General features: G+C 39.4%; 1 protein-coding gene across 1 annotated transcript in view; it reads left to right on the forward strand.

Moving 5' to 3' along the window:
- The first annotated feature begins 10,791 nt into the window (after positions 1-10,791).
- LOC110590213 (zinc finger protein 383) overlaps positions 10,792-19,794 on the forward strand; it is a 79,187-nt gene continuing 70,184 nt past the window's right edge. Inside the window, exons 1-3 of the mRNA XM_021700969.2 lie at positions 10,792-10,915; positions 11,223-11,318; positions 15,892-17,040. Coding sequence (XP_021556644.2) covers positions 10,882-10,915; positions 11,223-11,318; positions 15,892-17,040 — 1,279 coding nt within the window. The 5' untranslated portion in view covers positions 10,792-10,881. The remainder of the gene's footprint in view (positions 10,916-11,222; positions 11,319-15,891; positions 17,041-19,794) is intronic.

Here is a 19,794-nt window from a genome sequence, read left to right on the forward strand (position 1 = left end):
TAAAGCTATTCAAACAAAAATCAAAGCTAACCTAAAATTAGTGGAGGAGAGTCCAGATAAAACCATATTGGCCACCGCGCCTGGGTGAGTCATATGGTTAAGTGTCTGCCTTTGGCTCAGGTCATGATCCAGGATCCTGGGATCGAGCCCCACATGGGGCTCCCTGCTCAGTGGGAAGCCTGCTTCTCCCTCTCCCTCTGCCTCTCCCCCTGCTCATGCTCTCTCTCTCACTCTCTGTGTCTCAAATGAATAAATAATTTTAAAAATCTTAAAAAAAAAAACATTGGCCATGACCTGATAATTACTTTTTTTAAAGATTTTATTTATTTGAGAGAGAGAGAGAGTGAGCGAGAGACAGCGAGAACAGAAGTGGGTAGGGGCAGAGGGAGAGGGAGAAGCAGACTCCCCTGCAGAGCAGGGAGCCTGATGCAGGGCTCTATCCCAGGACCCTGCCTGAAGGCAGACCCTTAACAGACTGAGCCACCTAACCTGATAATTATTGAAGTTAGTTAGTAGGTACATGGAGGATTTTCACTATTTAAACTCTACTCTTGTGTGTGTTTGGAGATTTCTGTATTAAAAGTTTAAAAAAATAAAAACAACAACAAAAAAACTCACCTAATGCCTAATGGTGAAATACCAGAAGCATTCACCGTAAAATCAGGGAGAAGGCGCTATCAGCAGTATTATTTAATCTTTTTTACCCCCTAAATCCTTTAGAAAACCAGTACTCCATAGGAAACAACTGGAAAACAACTGCTTTATTTTTTCCCCATAACTTCTACCAGGCTTCTCTGGGCCAGTTAATTTCCTGCCTGTGGATAAGTGTTTCAGTCACAGTTGGAAAATAAACAGTCCTCTGGTTTCTTTCAGTCACAAAATCAGTCTCATTTTAGTAATTAGAATGTCTGTTTCACTGTACTAATCGATGCCATAAACTTTTGTTTTAAAAGTTTAACCTCCTGGCTTCTCGAGCTAGAAGCTTCCAGTGAGAAAGCTTGATGATTGCTTCTCTTTTTCCTTCTCCTAACCTTCTCTGTTTCACTAGACAACTTGGAAGTGGGGAGCAGCAAAATGAGAGGGGAAGAAAAATCTTAATTGTAGGGACGCTGGATCTCTATTGCCTTGGGGCACGTTCACAACTACTAAGGAGAGGGCTGCTTACAGTTCCTATGTTCAGGCTTTCGGCATCAGTCCTCCACGGAGCTCTTCTCTAGAGCTGGAAATCCTTTTGGTAGGCTTAGAATAAAACCAGACCCAGGCCAGCTCCTACTGTGGGGCCCATGATAGCTACTTCGAAGAGGGACTGTGGCCCCAGTCTCTGTGCTTTCTAAACTCTGGAACACAAGGCAAATTTTCCCAAGACCTCCCATCACATTCTGCTTGGAACCCTTGCGGCACTGGGGTCCCTCTTTTCTGTCCCTGTGAAGCAGGAGGACTACAGAGCATACCAGTGCTTTCCAAAAATAGATCTTTCTCTCAAAAACAGCCTCCTCTCATACACTCTCCAATCTCTGAAACACCTTTAGAATAGATGTTGAATGGATCCAAGGGCACAAAATCAGTTTGCAGCCAGCTCCTTTTGCATGATACATAAGATGGCCAGGGTTCTCGGGGTACCTGGTGGCTCAGTTGGTTAAGCGTCAGGGTCCTGGGATCGAGCCCCGTTTCAGGTTCCCTGCTCAGTGGGGAGTCTGCTTCTCCTGGTCCGTCTGCCCTTCCCCTCCACTTGTGCTCACTCTCTCTCTCTCAAATAAATAAAATCTTAAAAAAAAAAAAAAAGATGGCCAGGGTTCTCGCTCATTCTCATTCAGGGAGAATGCAGAGTTTTGTGGCCCCTGTTGTCTTGCTCTTCTTCAGGACTTCTCCTAAACTAAGAATGAGAGAGACATAGTTTAACATCCTGTTATAGACTGAAAACTATTACAAATAGAAGAGAATTCAAAAAGGTACACAGTCAATATCCAGAAGTCAACAGAATTTTGTTTATTTAAAACAAAAATAGATGAAAGATGTATTGGGAAAAGTGTAATAATTTCAAGTAAACAATAATATAAAACACATTTACATATAAGTATATACTTAAAATATAATTGTTTATATTTTTTCTGTGTAACATAATTATATACATATTATTATAATTTATAAATATAATTAATAGCCACAAAAATAGTATGAGATACCTAGGAATAATCTAAAAAAGAAATGAGCATGATACACAAGAGGAAAACTTTTCAGTATCCTGAAGGACAGAAACATTGATTTGAATAAATAGAAAGGTATTCTGTGTTATAGGAAAGCAAGACTCAACATCAAAAAGGTGTCAGAACTCCTTAAGTTAACTTATGCATTTTATGCAGCCTCAAGAAAAATACCAATATATATTTTAAACAATTTATGCTCATATGGGAAAGTAAGAATATCAGGAAACTTGAAAAAGATGAATAATGAGGGGTTATTTATTTATTTATTTTTAATCTAGACAGTCTGGCTTCAGAGCCAGAAACTTTTTTTTAAAGACTTTATGTCTTTAGAGGAGTTTTAGGTTTACAGCAAAATCAAGAGGAAGGTACAGAGATTTCCCACATACACCCACAGCCTCCCTGTTCATTATCAACATACCCCACCAGGTACATTTGGTACACTTTTTTTAGTAAAAGTTTTAATTTTTTTAAGATTTTATATATTTGAGAGAGAGAGAGCACAAGTGGGGTTGGGGCGGGGCAGACGGAGAGGGGGAAGCAGACTCCGTGCTGAGCAAGAAACCTGACTTGGGGCTGGATCCCAGGACCCTGGGGATCATGTCCTGAGCTGAGGGCAGACACTTAACTGACTGAGCCACCCAGGCACCCCCATTTGGTACTTGAAGAACCTATACTGACACCTCATGATCATCCAGAGTTCACAGTTTAGATGATAGTTTATTCTTGTTCAACTTCTGTAGGTTAGGACAAATGTATAATGGCATGAATCCATCATTATAGTATCATACAAAGTAGTTTCAGTGCTTCCAAAATCCTCTGTGTTCTATTTATTCATCCTTCTCCAAACCCCTGGCAACCACTAATCTTTTTATTGTCTTCAGAGTTTTGCTTTTTCCAGATTATTATATAGTTTGAGTCATACAGTATGTAGCCTTTTCATATTGACTTCTTTTACTTAGTAATACGCATCTAAGCTTCCTTTATATCTTTTTATGGCTCCATAGCTCACTTCTGTTTATCACTGAATGACATTCTATTTTCTGGATGTACCACAGTTTATTTAACCATTAACCTACTAAAGGTTCCAAGTTTTGGGAATTAGGAATAAAGCCGCTGTGCAAGTCTTTGTGTGGACATAATTTTTCCGCTCCTTTGAGTAAATACTAAAAAGTATGATTGCGGGGCGCCTGGGTGGCTCAGTCGTTAAGCGTCTGCCTTCGGCTCAGGTCATGATCCCGGGGTCCTGGGATCAAGCCCCGCATCGGGCTCCCTGCTCCGCGGGAAGCCTGCTTCTCCCTCTCCCATTCCCTCTGCTTGTGTTCCCTCTCTCACTGTGTCTCTCTCTGTCAAATAAATAAATAAAATCTTAAAAAAAAAAAAGTATGATTGCTTGATCATATAAAAGTATGTTTAGTTTTTTGGGTTTTTTTTTAAAGATTTTATTTATTTATTTGAGAGAGAGACAGTACAGAGAGAGAGGGAGAAGTAGGGAGCTGACGCTTAACAGACTGAGCCACCCAGGTCCCCAAGTATGTTTAGTTTTGTTAGAAACTGTCAAGCTGTCTTCCAAAGTGGCTGTACCATTTTGCAATCCCACCAGCAATGAACGAGAGATCCTGTTGCTCCTCACCAGCATTTCGTGTTGTCAGTGTTCTGGCTTTGGCCATTCTAATAGGTATGTAATGGAAACGGCCTTTTATTAAGACATATTTTTAGGGCGCCTGGGTGGCTCAGTTGGTTAAGCGACTGCCTTCGGCTCAGGTCATGATCCTGGAGTCCCGGGATCGAGTCCCGCATCGGGCTCCCTGCTTGGTGGGGAGCCTGCTTCTCCCTCTGACCCTCCCCCCTCTCATGAGCTCTCTCTCTCTCTCAAATAAATAAATAAAATCTTTTAAAAAAAGACATATTTTTAAATTATAAGATATATTTTTGACATATTTTTAAATTATATATAAAAAATAAATTACAATAAATAGAGTGTGATGCTGGCCAAAGAATAAAGATGGAAAACTGAACCAAAATAGAACCACAGTAAATCCAAACATGTATCATCTGTGATAATGGTTTGGCATTTAAACCAATGCTGTAGTCACCTGCGGTAAGGCTCCACCCCCCCCCCATTTCAACATATCTGAAGTCAGGTAATATATCTTACACAGTTTTGATCTTTCTTTCTTTTTTTTTTTTAAAGATTTTTATTTATTTATTTGAGACAGAGAGAATGAGAGAGACAGAGAGCACATGAGAGGGGGGAGGGTCAGAGGGAGAAGCAGGCTCTCCGCCAAGCAGGGAGCCCTATGCGGGACTCAATCCTGGGATTCCAGGATCATGACCTGAGCTGAAGGCAGTCGCTTAACCGACTGAGCCACCCAGGCGCCCAGTTTTGATCTTTCTTAGTGGCATATAAAATAATAGTGCATTTTAAGTGAGATACATTATTCACATGTGACTTTGGTACACTTGGGTAGTCAGCCTCCTATGAGAGAAATTAAGTAGGATTCCTAACTCATAAATTATACTGAAATAAAATTATAACTTATAATTTTATACTATAGTGTTTTGTTAATTAATATTCTACCAAAATAAAATAATAATTGATTAAAGACCTACGTGTGACAAAGCATTAAACAGAGAAATTTTTTTTTAAAGATTTTATTTATTTATTTGACAGAGAGAGATATAGCAAGAGAGGGAACACAAGCAGGGGGAGTGGGAGACGGAGAAGCAGGCTTCCCGCTGAGCAGGGAGCCCGACACGGGGCTCGATCCCAGGACCCTGGGATCATGACCTGAGCTGAAGGCAGACGCTTAACGACTGGGCCACCCAGGTGCCCCTAAACAGAGAAATTTATATAAATATGCATAGGTAAGAAAAATCTTCTTACCCCAAAGCTATAAAAGTTGACACTTTGTTTTGCATGGCAAAAACATATAAGCAAAGTTATTATTATTTATTTATTTACTTATTTTTAAGAAAAACAGAGCTATAGGGTAAGAATGAGGAGTGCCTCTGTGTAAGGCTGAGGTGGGGAGTTCTGGGCAGATGGGAGTTGACAGACTGTCTTGGGCCTGGGAAGTGAGAAGACTTCATTAGGGAAATCTTAGTCCTTCTGATCAGAGCATACTGGGGTCCTGGACAAAGGGTACCATTTGGGTGAATTTGCTTGAGGACCTGAGTGAGGGCTGCGGAGGAGGGATCTCCTCAGGCAGGTCAAAGAAGCTCTCTCTTGGGTTTACTGAAGTGGGACAAGGTCTGGCCAGAATCACTTGGCTGAGTGATTAACCCATAACCTGGGTTAATCAGATGAAGGAGAGGGAATCTGCATTTGTATTCCTTTGAATCCAGTAGCCAGGATCCATTTTACTATAGCTAAAGCCTGGGGCTTCTGGGGTTGAAGAAGTAGGATTTATCCCATACTCCCACTGACCACAGTTACATCATAAGACCCAGGGTGGTCACCTGAAAGCTGTAAAGCCAGTGTGGTTTCTAGAGCATTTCTTTGCTTCCCCAGTCCTGCTTTCTCAGAATACTATCCTTTCTCAGGAAAACAGCCCCAAGGAGGACTGATCTTCTCCTGCAATACTGAAAGCCATGGCCCAGGTGAGTTGATGCTTTTTCTTACCTTCCTGACATTTAGTTTCAAATTAAAAAAAAATTTTTTTAAATGGTCGTTTGAGTATTTGTTTTCCTACTCCTGACATCTTTGGCTATCAGGTTTCCCCTTCAGGATCTTTGGTCTCCTTTTCCTCTCAGTCTAACCAGATAACCCTTTACCATTCTTAAGTGCCCTCTTTTTTTGACCCAGCATTAATATTTTCACCTGGCATCTCTTTTCTTAGCCCTCTCCCAGGAGCTATGATGGAAAGGAAATGAGAGTACATTTGTAGAATGAACTTATGCTTTCCAGACGGTGATTTGATGAGGTGGAGATGTGTAAGTTGCTTAGTTGGGAGCAAACATGGGTTTGTTCTACAGATCGGTGTTTACCAGTGAGATAGTATAGGAAGTGATATTGGTAGTTCCAAATGTTAGACTGTTGCAAGACCTCCTGGTTTATGAGCTTGGAAGATTGTGGGCTTGGTAGCTGATCCCGACAGATCTCTGTGACTTTTAGGGCATCCATGAACGAAGTTCAGTTTGAAGTTGGACAGGAAGTGTGGGTCATGAGGAATTTCCATATGAATCACCAGTTTTCTTTATCTCAGAAATAAGGATAATCCCTGAAGGGAGATACCTGCATCTCTTTTAACTGATTACAATAGAATATATCCATTATTTTAATTAATATTCCTATATTGCTGTTTCTTGATTAACCAAATTTTTAGACATTTTGTAGTTATTTTTTTGCAAGGTATATGTGGATTTAGATTTGCTATATCACACTCTACTTCCTTTTCCCACAACAGAGTTATATCACAATTTTGTTTAAATCAGTGCTATTCATATGAGTAGAGCCTTGCAGATATTCTATTCTCTACCAACCCCCTTTAAAAAAACTCTATAATAATAAATTTCAGACATAGGAAAGTAGAGGAGTTATGAACTACCATATACTCACCATTCAGCTTCAAATCCGAGTCAATCTTGTTTCATTTATACTGATACCTGTTTCTTCTTTGCACACTACCCTGCCCTCACTTCTACACACATGATTATTTTACAGCAAATACAAATTGGTATGTATTTCTAAAAGACAAGGATTATTTTTGGAAACAACCATTATGCCATTATTGCCTCTAGAAAAGTTAGAAATAATTTGTTAATATCATCAATATCTAGCCAGTGTTTTGAATAATTGTTTATTTGAATTAGAATCCAAATAAGGACTGTGCACTGCAGTTCATTGAGGTCTTTTGAGTCTCTTATTTTGCAGGTACCCCTTCCATCTATTTTCTTTCTGTGTATGTTTTTGTTAGAAAAGAAAAAAAATGGTTCATTTGTCCACTGTTTGGATTTTGCTGATTGCATCTCTGTGGCATCATTTAACTGTTTCCTGAAAATTGGTAGTTAAGTCTAGATGCTTGGTCAGATTCAGTTGAGATTTTTTTTTTTTTTTGTCATGAATATGTCACACGTGGTGATATGTGATTCCATCAGAAGACACATTATATCTGGTACTCTTTCTTTTTGTAATGTTATCCACCATTGATGATTACTGTCTAGATTAGAGGTTGCAGAATGATATTTTAATTGTCATTTCTCCTTCATAGATTAGGTGAAATACTCTTTATTTTTTATTTTTATTTTTTAAGATTTTATTTATTTGAGAGAGAGGAAGTGCTGGGGAGAGAGGCAGAGGGAGAGGGAGAAGCAGATTCCCCGCTGAGCAGGGAGCCCGATGTGAGGCTCCATCCCAGGACCCTGGGATTATGACCTGAATCAAAGGCCGATGCCTAACTGACAGCCACCCAGGTGCCCCTGAAATACTCTTTATAAAATAAAACTTCTCGTCAACTGTTTGGTTACCCTGAAAGATAGTCTGTCTAGGAAAGAATATTTGAATAATGAGTTGGTTTCTTTTTTTTTTTTTTAAGATTTTATTTATTCATAAGAGACAGAGAGAGAGAGAGGCAGAGGGAGAAGCAGGCTCCCCGCTGAGCAGGGAGCCCGATGTGGGACTTGATCCCAGGACCCTGGGATCATGACCTGAGCCGAAGGCAGACGCTTAACCATCTGAGCCACCCAGGCACCCAATGAGTTGGTTTCTTAGAATCCTAAAAAGGTGACCAGTAGTTTTTTATTCATTGTTGTTAGGAGCTCATGATTTAAACATTTTTTTATCTATAGGTCCATTATACTGGATCCTCAGATTATACCATTTTTAGCCATTGAGAGGCTCTTCAAGTTGGTGCCTGAGTTCATGTAACATGATTCTAGTAGTTTTTGATAGCTCTCTTGCTTTCTGATATAACAGAATGTTCAGTCTCATCCTGGCATTTCTGACTCAATCCTGAAATCATCTCTTTCCCCAAAGGATCTTGGTTCCTTTTATTTGAATATAATACTTAGGGACTACAGTCTAGACACTAGGGGTACTTATTCCTACTGGATGAATTATTATTTGTAGGCCTTTTCAATAGGTAAAGTCAGGAAATTGTTTGTTTTCAATATAAAATTAACTGATTAACCTTTTTGTTCTAGTTAACATACAATGTTATATTCATTTCAGGTGTACAATATAGTGATTCAACAATTCCATATATTACTCAGTATTCATCAAGATAAGTGTACTCTTAATCCCCTTCATTTATTTCACCCATCCCCCCGACCACCTCTGCTCTGCTAACCATCTGTTTTTTCTCTATAGTTAAGAGTCTTTTTTGTTTGTTTGTTTGTTTGTTTGTCTCTTTCCTTTGTTGGTTTGTTTTATGTTTTAAATTTGACTTATGAGTGAAATTATATGGTATTTGTCTTTCTCTGACTTGCTTATTTTGCTTAGCATTATACTCTCTAGATCCATCCATGTTGTTGCAATGGCAAGATTTCATTCTTTTTATGGCTGAATAATATTCCATTGTCTGTATAAATACCACATCTTTATCCATTCACCTATCAGTGGACAGTTAGGTTGCTTCCATAATTTGGGTATTATAAATAATGCTGCTATATAAGCATAGGGGTGCATGTATCCCTTTGAATTAGTATTCAGTAATGCAATTACTGGATCATAGGGTAGTTGTATTTTTAATTTTCTGAGGAACTTCCAAACTGTCTTCCACAGTGGCTGCACCGGTTTGCATTCCTACCAAGTGCAAGAACATTCCTTGTTCTCCACATCCTCACCAACACCTGTTGTTTCTTGGATGTTCATTTTAGCCATTCTGACAGGTGTGAGGTGATATCTCATTGTGGTTTTGATTTGCATTTCCCTGATGATGAGTGATGTTGAGCATCTTTTCGTGTGTCTGTTGGCCATCTGTATGTCTTCCTCGGAGGAATGTCTGTTCATGTTTTTTGCCCATTTTATAATTGGATTATTAGGTTTTGGGTGTTGAGTTGTATCAGTCCTTTATATATTTTGGAGACTAACCCTTTATCAGATATGTCATTTGCAAATATCTTCTCCCATTCAGTAGGTTGCCTTTTAGTTTTTAGTTTTGTTTTTTTTTTTTTAAGATTTTATTTATTTGCGAGAGAGAGAATGAGAGACAGAGAACATGAGAGGGAGGAGGGTCAGAGGGAGAAGCAGACTCCCCGCTGAGCAGGGAGCCTGACGTGGGACTCGATCCCGGGACTCCAGGATCACGACCCGAGCCGAAGGCAGTCGCTCAACCAACTGAGCCACCCAGGCGCCCTGCCTTTTAGTTTTGTTGTTTCCTTTGCTGTGCAGAAACTTTTTATTTTGACGTAGTCCCAATAGTTTATTTTTTCTTTTATTTCCCTCGTCTCAGGAGGCATATCTAGAAAGATGATGTTATAGCAATGTCAGAGAAGTTACTGCCTGTGATCTCTTCTAGGATTTTGATGGTTTTAGGTCTCACGTTTAGGTCTTTAATTCATTTGAGTTTGTTTTTTTGTATCTTGTAGGAAAGTGGTCCAGTTTCATTCTTTTGCAAGTAGCTGTTGAGTCTTCCCAACACCATTTATTGAAGAGACTGTCTTTTCCCCATTGTATATTCTTTCCTCTTTTGTCAAAGGTTGGCCACATAATTTTGGGTTTATTTCTGGGCTTTCTGTTCTGCTCCGTTGATCTATGTGTCTATTTTTGTGCCCGTTCCATATTGTTTTGATTATTACAGCTTTATAATTTAACTTGAAGTCTGGAATTGTGATACCTCCAGGTTTTTTTTCCTTTTCAAGATTGCTTTGGCTATTCTGAGCCTTTTGTGGTTCCATACAAACTTTAGGAATGTTTATTTTAGTTCTGTGAAAAATACTGTTGGTATTTTGATAGGGATTACATTAAATCTGTAGATTGCTTTGGGTACTGTAGACATTTTTTTAAAAGCTTTTATTTATTTATTTGACAGAGAGAGAGAGACAGCGAGAGAGGGAACACAAGCAGGAGGGTTGGGAGAGGGAGAAGCAGGCCTCCCACTGAGCAGAGAGCCCGATGCAGGGCTCAATCCCAGGACCCTGGGATCATGACCTGAGCTGGAGGCAGCCACTTAACAACTGAGCCACCCAGGCGCCGCTGGATACTATAGACATTTTAACAGTATTTGTTCTTCCAGTCCATGAGCATGGAATATCTCCATTTATTTATGTTGTCTGCAGTTTCTTCCATCAGTGTTTTATAGTTTCCAGAGCATGGGTCTTTCACATCTTTGGTTAAGTTTATTCATAGATCTTCTTTAAGATTTTATTTTTGGGTGTAACCTCTACACCCAACATAGGTCTCAAACTTAAAACCCCAGGATCAAGAGTCACATACATACTCTACCAACCGAGCCAGCCAGGCGCCCTCTAGATATGTTATTATAAAATAAACTAATTACTCTTGCATCTATTTTTAAGATCCAAAGGTACTGATTCTGAGTGATACCAATACAGTCCCTCATTTGCTTTACCCCACAATACAAGTGCAATAGTCTCTGAATTACTTCTTTTATTACACAAGTAATGCATATGTTTATTGTTTCAGGGATCAGTGGTGTTCAGTGATGTGTCTATAGACTTCTCCCAGGAGGAGTGGGAGTGCCTGGACCCTGGTCAGAGGGCCTTGTACAGGGACGTGATGTTGGAGAACTATGGCAATCTGCTGTCAATGGGTAAGGGCTTCTATACCAGTAATTTAGAGTTCTTCTCTGGAATGTTTCTTCCACAGTGAATTTCCCAGCTGCTTTTCGAGTTACCGGCTGAATTTCTGCTCCCTATTCCCAAATAAGTGGTTTGAGCTGCAATGAAAAGGAAGAGTTGGAAATGGGCAACTCCAGTGACTGTGGCAGAAGCTTCATCCTCTTTCTTTGGCTGTTCCTGTAGTGGCATCTCCTCTTCTGTCATCAAGGGACTGGATCTGATTTCTGGATCTGGTTTACCCACAGTGTAACCATGTCCCATATCTTTTCTTGTGAGCAGGACTTTACATTCCTAAGCCTCAAGTTATCTCCTTATTGGAACAAGGAAAAGAGCCCTGGATGGTTGGCAGAGAGCTGACAAGAGGCCTGTGTTCAGGTGAGTGAGAAATGATTGGGCAGGAGCAAGGCATTACAGGTAAACTCAGCACCTTTGAGATGTTATCTAAGCTTGTTGGAAAAACCAAGTCCTCTTAGCGTGAGTTTACAAATGACCTGTTTCATTCCTTCTCTCACTACTCTTTCTGCTACTCTTCTCCAACAACCCTCATAATTTCAAGTAGGGTGAGCCCTTCACTTCCCCTCCAATAAAACCCTTTTACCCATATTTTAGATTTAGTTCCTTGTTGGCTTTTCTTCCTCTTAAATGTTTTCTGTGTGTGCATGCATACATGTGTGTATGCACAGCCCCTCCTCCAAGTACTGATCTTCATGAATATTACTTGCCAGTGACTTGTTTTATCAGTTTGTTGTGCATTATTTCTTTACCCAGTGTTTTTCATTTACTGATTTGTGCAAGAGAGCCTGCCAGGTGCTGTCATTTGCTAATCATGTCACCTATTAAGAACTTGGGAGTCAGGGGTGCCTGGGTGGCTCAGTCATTAAGCGTCTGCCTTCGGCTTGGGTCATGATCCCAGAGTCCTGAGATCGAGCCCCACATCGGGCTCCCTGCTCTGCGGGAAGCCTGCTTCTCCCTCTCCCACTCCCCCTGCTTGTGTTCCTTCTCTCGCTTTGTCTCTCTCTGTCAAATGAATAAATAAAATCTTAAAAAAAAAAAAAGAACTTGGAAGTCAAAAAGTAGTGCTAAAATATATCCATGAATAATTTCCACAAAGTAGAATCTAGTAAGGAGAATCAGGGGGCTTAGCAGAAAGTCAGTGGCTAAATATGCAGAAGTGGAAAATCCATACTGAATAGTTGGGAGTTTTGCAAGTGATTGCAGTCACCTTCTATGATGACAATGTTGGGGAAAATGAAAAGGCCTATAATGGAAAGGAAGAGGTGTCAGAGGAGGCGAGATTTAGGATAAAGTGTTTACCTTATCCTAAAAATGCTCCAGAAGAGCATTACTGTATAGTAAGTATTGGTCCCAGTGGGACCAATGCTGGGAGTACAGCATTGAATAAAACATTCAGAGTTTTGCTCCTCTGGAGCCTATGTTCTAGAAGGTGAGAGAGAAAAAATAGATATGTTTACAATGTCAGATGGTGGTAAGTGATATGAAGGGAGGTTAGAGAAGGCCTCTTTGATGAGGTGATAATTTAACCAAAACCTGAAGGAAGCGAGGGAACAAGTGTTGTAAATATCTGGTAGAAGAGATTCAGGCAGAAGGAAAGGAAGAACAAAGTCCCTGAATTAGGAGCTTTTTGGCATGTGGTTGGAACAGAAGAAGCAAAGAGGGACTTGTGGGAAAGGAGATCGGCAAAGTAGCAGGATGTACGTGTGTTTGTGTGCTAGGTGCACGTGAGAGGTGGGGTGTGCCTGCAGATGATTTGGGACCTTGTGGGCCTTGGTATGGGCTTTGAATTCTATTCTGAATGAGATGATTTGAGTGGAGGAGTGACATCATGTTTTTAAGGAGGTTGCTAATTTTGGATTCTTTGGAATAAAATTTAGGGAGTCCATGAGCTTGAAAGAGAAGGAAAAAATACTTTATATTTAACTAACCTCGAATTGAAAATTGCATATCTTCCTACTGTGGTGTATGGAACAAACCATAGCAGTATTGTATAGTTCCTGTGATTTTGACATGAATGGAAATCACAGATATTTTCATATCTTACTGTTAATGTAGACATATTGAAAAATTATTTGTGCTCATCTGTATTTCAGAATTACTATAGTACTAGGCTCAGTATTAGGTCTTACTATTTAATGTATTAAGAAAACTCCAGGGGGGCGCCTGGGTGGCTCAGTTGGTTGGGCGACTGCCTTCGGCTCAGGTCATGATCCTGGAGTCCCGGGATCGAGTCCCGCGTCGGGCTCCCTGCTCGGCGGGGAGTCTGCTTCTCCCTCTGACCTTCCTCCTTCTCATGCTCTCTGTCTCTCATTCTCTCTCTCTCAAATAAATAAATAAAATCTTAAAAAAAAAAAAAAGAAAGAAAACTCCAGGGTGCCTGGGTGGCTCAGTCAGTTGTGTCTGCCTTCGGCTCAGGTCATGAATCCAGGGTCCTGGGATTGAGGCCCACATCGGCCTCCCCAGTCAGTGGGGAGACTGCTTCTCCCTCTCCCTTTGCCCCCGCCCCCACTCGTGCTCTCTCTCTCAAATAAATGAATAAAATCTTAAAAAAAAAAAAGAAAAGAAAACTCCAAGTGGAGGGAAGAACCCCTGCGAAGGCCCTTCTAGGAGGGGAAAGCTTGGTGTGTTTGAAGAACTGAAAGAAAGGGAGGGTTACTGGGCTGGTGAGCAAGCAAGCGTCGAGTGTGAGTCAGGATTGGAGATCAGTTGGTCTTTGCCAGTGAGTGTGAGGAGTTTGGTTTTGAGCAGTGGAAGGCCAGGCCACATTAATTTTGGTTGCTGAATAGATTAAAGAGTGTGAGAACTTGGTGGGGCGATGGGTTGGGAGGCTACCTCAGTGGCCTGAGTAAGAGATGATTCTGGTTTGGAAGAGAGGCCACTGGCAGTGGACGTAGAAGTGGATAGTTTTAAAAGTTACTTAGGAGCTTAACTCTATGGAAATTGCTGAAATATTCTATGGGGAGAGGAGAAAAAAGATTATGCTAGAAAGAATTCCTTGTTTCTGGCTTGAGTTGTTCCAGTAGGCTCCATTTTGATGTCTTCAAACCATTTAATTTGCCTAAAATCCCCATCTTTGGTAAGAAATTCTTTCGTAATAATAGCTATCAAATACTGAACACTTGACTCAAAGACATTTACAGGCATTATTCCTTTCCCTCCCAGGAATCATGAGGTAAAGATGATCTCCCTTTCGCAGATGAGGAAATGAGGACTTAGGTTAAATAATTGCCCAGGAACATACAGTGAGTGACTGTGAGTTGGAATTCCACTCTATCAGCTTGCTTCCACTTGTCATTTTTCCATGACAGTACTTTGCACTGTGTCTTATTTTCTTCCTGTTTGCCTTAAACGTTAGCTGCCTCCTTTTCAGCCACTGCAGTGGTACATGAGTAAGTCTCTTCTCCCAAGATCAGCATCACAAAATTCCAAGGCAAACGGTATTTTTACTGAATCACCAGAACAGAACGTATTCTGAGTCTTCCCTATCTACTACTCACATCAATTTAGTTTAATACCTTAGACTGACTCTAGGCTCTGGCCCCTTGTGGCTAGCCCTTTGTAATCTCTTTCAAATTTCGGCCAGTCTATCCTTACTTTGGAACTGTTCAGTTTCCATCACAACTGGGAGTGCTGCAGTTCTGACCCTAACTGCCCAGAGTTAGCATAGACCCTACAGATTAATAGCAGAGTTGTACGCAAGACTGCCCTCGCTTTATTTTATTTTACTTTTTTAAAGATTTTATATATTTATTTGAGAGAGAGAGAGCAAGCACGAGTGGGGGGAGAGGGAGAAGCAGACTCCCCACTGAGTTCGATCCCAGGACCCTGGGATCATGACCTGGGCCAAAGGCAGATGCTTCACTGACTGAGCCACCCAGGCGCCCCTGCCCTCATTTTTAGATGCCAGCTGCAAGTCTCAGAGTTCTTAGACACTTACAGTTCTGAGCAACTGGCTATAAATTTGGGGATTTCCACAGCTCCTGCAAGTTCAATAATGTGCTAGAATGATTCACAGAACTCTAGAAAGCTTTATACTTATAATTGCAGTTTTACTCTGAAGGATACATTTTAGGGCAAGGTCTAAATGTATCCTTCAGAGTAAAACTGAAGTACACCGTCTTTCATGTTGGTGTGTTCACCAACCAGAAAGGTCCACTGAGCTTTGGTGTACAGAGTTTTTATTGGGATTTACTCACACTGGCATGATTGAGTGAGTCATTGGCCACTCAATCTCTGGCTCTTCTCTCCTCCCCAGAAGGCCAGTAGCTGAAGGTCTCAACCCTCTAATAACATGCTAGGTCTTTCTGGTGACCAGTCCCCATCCTGCAGCTATCTAGGAATCTGCTGTGAATCACCTCATTGGCATAGCAAAAAACATTCCTATCACTCAGGGAGTTCCAAGGGTTTTTGAAGCTCTGTGTTAGAAACCAAGGACAAAGACCAAATTTATTCTTTATCATACTACAGAGCCCAGAAATCTTCCCCATGTGCATTTGTTCCTCTCCAGAAACCTTTAATGGAGGTCAGCAAATTATCCACTTTTTGTGATACGTATAGTATGATGGTTTCTTACGTGTTCATACATGCATGCTTATATAGATGTATATAGGACTTGTCATCTTTTCATATGCCCAGTAGTGTGTATTTACCGTCCTTTCCTTATGATTCTGATCCACATCAATATTTGAGAATCGTTGTGGTTTCCTTTTTCTGTAGTCTCCTCCCTCACATTCTGCATTATATCTCATTAATTTCAGTGCAGTTTTGGGGTCTATTTTCAGATTAAACAGATATACTTGAGAACTGTATGTCATTTACCACCAGATACTCTTTTCACTTTAATTTTTCCATTTCTATTATAGAAGTTTAAGTTTTCATAAATGGGTGGTGGGAGTGGGGTGGTAAGAATATTTAACATTTCATTTTCTTTCAGATCTGGAATCAATGTGTGAAACCAAGTTACTGTCTCTGAAGAAGGAAGTTTATGAAATAGAATCTTGCCAGAGGGAGATAATGGGGCTTACAAAGCGTGGCCTTGAGTACTCCAGTTTTAGAGACATTTTGGAATATAGAAGCCACTTTGAAAAACAACTGGGATATCAAAGTGGGCATTTCAGCCAAGAAATATTCACTCATGAATACATGCCCACATTTATTCAACAGACATTCTTTACTCTACAGCAAATAATTAACAATGAAGAGAAACCCTATGAATGTAAGAAATGTGGAAAGGTCTTTAGTCAGAATTCACAGTTTATTCAACATCAGAGAATTCATATTGGTGAAAAATCTTATGAATGTAAGGAGTGTGGGAAATTCTTTAGCTGTGGCTCCCATGTTACTCGACATCTGAAAATTCATACTGGTGAAAAACCCTTTGAATGTAAGGAATGTGGCAAGGCTTTCAGTTGTAGCTCATACCTTTCTCAGCATCAGAGAATTCATACTGGTAAGAAGCCCTATGAATGTAAGGAATGTGGGAAGGCCTTTAGCTATTGCTCAAATCTTATTGACCATCAGAGAATTCACACTGGTGAAAAACCCTATGAATGTAAAGTATGTGGGAAAGCCTTTACTAAGAGCTCACAACTTTTTCAACATGTGAGAATTCATACAGGTGAGAAACCCTATGAATGTAAAGAATGTGGCAAAGCTTTTACTCAGAGCTCAAAGCTTGTTCAGCATCAGAGAATTCATACTGGTGAAAAACCCTATGAGTGCAAGGAATGTGGCAAAGCCTTTAGTAGTGGCTCGGCGCTTACTAATCATCAGAGAATTCACACTGGGGAGAAACCCTATGATTGTAAGGAATGTGGGAAAGCTTTTACTCAGAGCTCACAGCTTCGTCAACATCAGAGAATTCATGCTGGTGAGAAACCCTTTGAATGTCTTGAATGTGGGAAGGCCTTTACTCAGAACTCACAACTTTTTCAACATCAGAGAATACATACAGATGAAAAACCGTATGAATGTAGTGAATGTGGAAAGGCCTTTAATAAATGCTCAAACCTTACGCGACATCTGAGAATTCATACTGGTGAAAAGCCCTATAACTGTAAGGAATGCGGGAAGGCATTTAGTAGTGGCTCAGATCTCATTCGTCACCAGGGAATTCACACTGATGAGTAACAAAAGTTAAAGCTCCTGTTACCTTCCTAATATTTTAAACAAAAAAAATTCACGTTTGATAGTTATGCTTTCACTATTTTTTGTTTTTAAATTTTATTTTATATTTCTTTTTAATTCAAATGTTTTTCACTCTAAGTTATGAATTAAGATTCTAAATTGACATTTACCCATCCCCGTTCCCCAATCTTGTACTAAGGGCAGTTCAATAATTCTTCTCTTGCCTATTATTTCATTCTACCTTCTTGGTGAGACATTATATTCTTGTTTATGTTTGCTTGTATTTTTTTCTTCTCTGATCTATGTATTTGTGCTTACATCAGTATCACACTGTTTAAAATTTGTGATTTTGTATTTTTTAATTGTAGAATTATAACCTTGTTTTTGAAGTCAGTATTAATCTTGTGTTTCATTTCACAAATTTGTATTTTCTTATATAAAACAGAAAATCAGAAAACCAGCAACTAAAAACCAAGATTAACAGTAATCATAGCAACTACCAATGACTACTCTTAAGTTGATAGAGCAAACCTCCCAGACTTTGTTTTTAAAGTCATGGTATGCATGCATGTTATCCCTTCACCTGTTTTGGTCATGCCAAAAAATACGGTTGCCATTTCAATAAATATAGATTTTTAAAATGAGTTATATATACTTAATGACTTTTCAAAACGACTTTATTACTCATGTTCTGTTTGCATCTAAACATTTGCAGTTATGAAATATGCCCTGATTACTATGACCCCAAATTTATCTTTGAATGTTTGTTTCTTTCTTTTAAAACATCTATTTATTGGGGCGCCTGGGTGGCTCAGGCGGTTAAGCGTCTGCCTTCGGCTCAGGCCATGATCCCAGGGGCCTGGGATCGAGCCCCGCATCGGGCTCCCTGCTCGGCGGGAAGCCTGATTCTCCCTCTCCCCCTCCCCCTGCTTGTGTTCCCTCTCTCGCCGTGGCTCTCTCTGTCAAATAAATAAAATCTTTAAAAAAAAACCAAAACCTATTTATTGCTGAAATTATGCACATTTTCTCCCTGTAAACTGTTTTGTTCCTTTTTATCCACCCCATCTCATACTAGAAAGATAATGAACCTCTGTTATCAAAGTGTTGTTTATCCTTCTAGTTTTGTTTTGTTTTTACTTTTTACTCTTATATGTTAGTGGCAATTTATTTCTTATATATTATTAAAGATAATCATGCTGTATGTATTCATTTGTTGTGAGGATTCAATTAATAAATGTAAAGTGCTTAGAACTATTCCTGTTACATAGTAAATGTTTAGTAAAAGTTGTCCACTATTATCATTGATACTCATTTCCATAGTTATCTTCATTATTATTTGTGGAAAGGATTTTTTTTAAGTTTATTTAAGTAATCTCTATACCCAATGTGGGGCTTGAACTCATGACCCTAAAATCAAGAGACACACACTCTTCCGACTGAGCCAGCCAGGCGCTCCTATTTGTGGAAAGGATTTTAGCCATGTTGCTTACCTTTGTCTAAATCAAAGAATTCCTAATGAAAAAAAAGAGAGAAATGAACGTAATTAGTATAGGAAAGCTTTTCTTTTTTTTAAGATTTTTATTTTAATTATTTGAGAGAGAGAGCACAAGCAGGGTGAGGGGCAGAGGGAGAAGCAGGCTCCCTGCTGAGCAGGGAGCCCGATGTGGGGCTCAGTCCTGGGACTCCAGGATCATGACCTGAGCTGAAGGCAACCTTTTTAACCGACTGAGCCACCCAGGCGCCCCTAGGAAAGCTTTTCTCATCACTCATTATTCATCATGGAATTTTAAAAGGAAAAAAAAGAATTTGTGAATAGTCTTTCTTCAGACTTGATCTTCTATGCTTGCACAAAAGATTAATGCCAGTCTGAAACCCTGTGGATATAATGATGAGTAGTTGAAAGCACAGCTGTCAAAAAATAGGAAGAGATAATATTTTTCCTAATAACTAGTTCCCCCCCGCCCCCGCCAAAAACAGAAAATATACAGGCCACAGTGTTTGACCAGAATGGAGAAAACAGTAACAATAGGATAGCCATCAAATATCCAAAATTTAAGTCCGTGCTCCCTATTGATTAACATGGGTCAGGGAACTAAGTCCTTAATATACATATTATTTAAATGTGAATGAAAACACAATTGAAAAACCTGTGAATGGCAGGTTGTATTGGAAGTTTTATAAACCAGTTTGCATGTATATATTAAAATACTAGACACGTCATTAATAAACTCAATATAGAACTCAAGGAGCTTAAATAAGCAAAAATAAGCCTAAAATGTGGGTAGAGAAAGCCATTATTATACAGAAATAAATGAAAAAAGTGAACAAACAAATAGAAAATTTGATTATTTGACAGAAAAAAAAAGTAGACACACCTTAGTCATTTGTTTGGGGAAATAAGGATGATAGATGAACAGGATTGTGAAATTGAAACAACTACATATGTAATTAAAAGGATTTTATCTTTTTGGTTAATGACAGTGTTCTGAGATTTGTGGTGTAGGTTGCACAACTTTGTGAATATGTACTAAAAACCACTGAACAGTATACTTTAAAAGGGTGAATATAATAGTATATGAATTTTATCACAATTAAAAAAACAAAAGTACTATAGGTATTTTTATACCATATCTGAGAATCTGGACAAAGTATGGGATTTTTATTTTATTTATTTATTTATTTATTTATTTATTTATTTATTTATTTATTT

The sequence above is a fragment of the Neomonachus schauinslandi genome, chromosome 16 (genome assembly GCF_002201575.2).
Source record: "Neomonachus schauinslandi chromosome 16, ASM220157v2, whole genome shotgun sequence".
Taxonomy (NCBI): domain Eukaryota; kingdom Metazoa; phylum Chordata; class Mammalia; order Carnivora; family Phocidae; genus Neomonachus; species Neomonachus schauinslandi.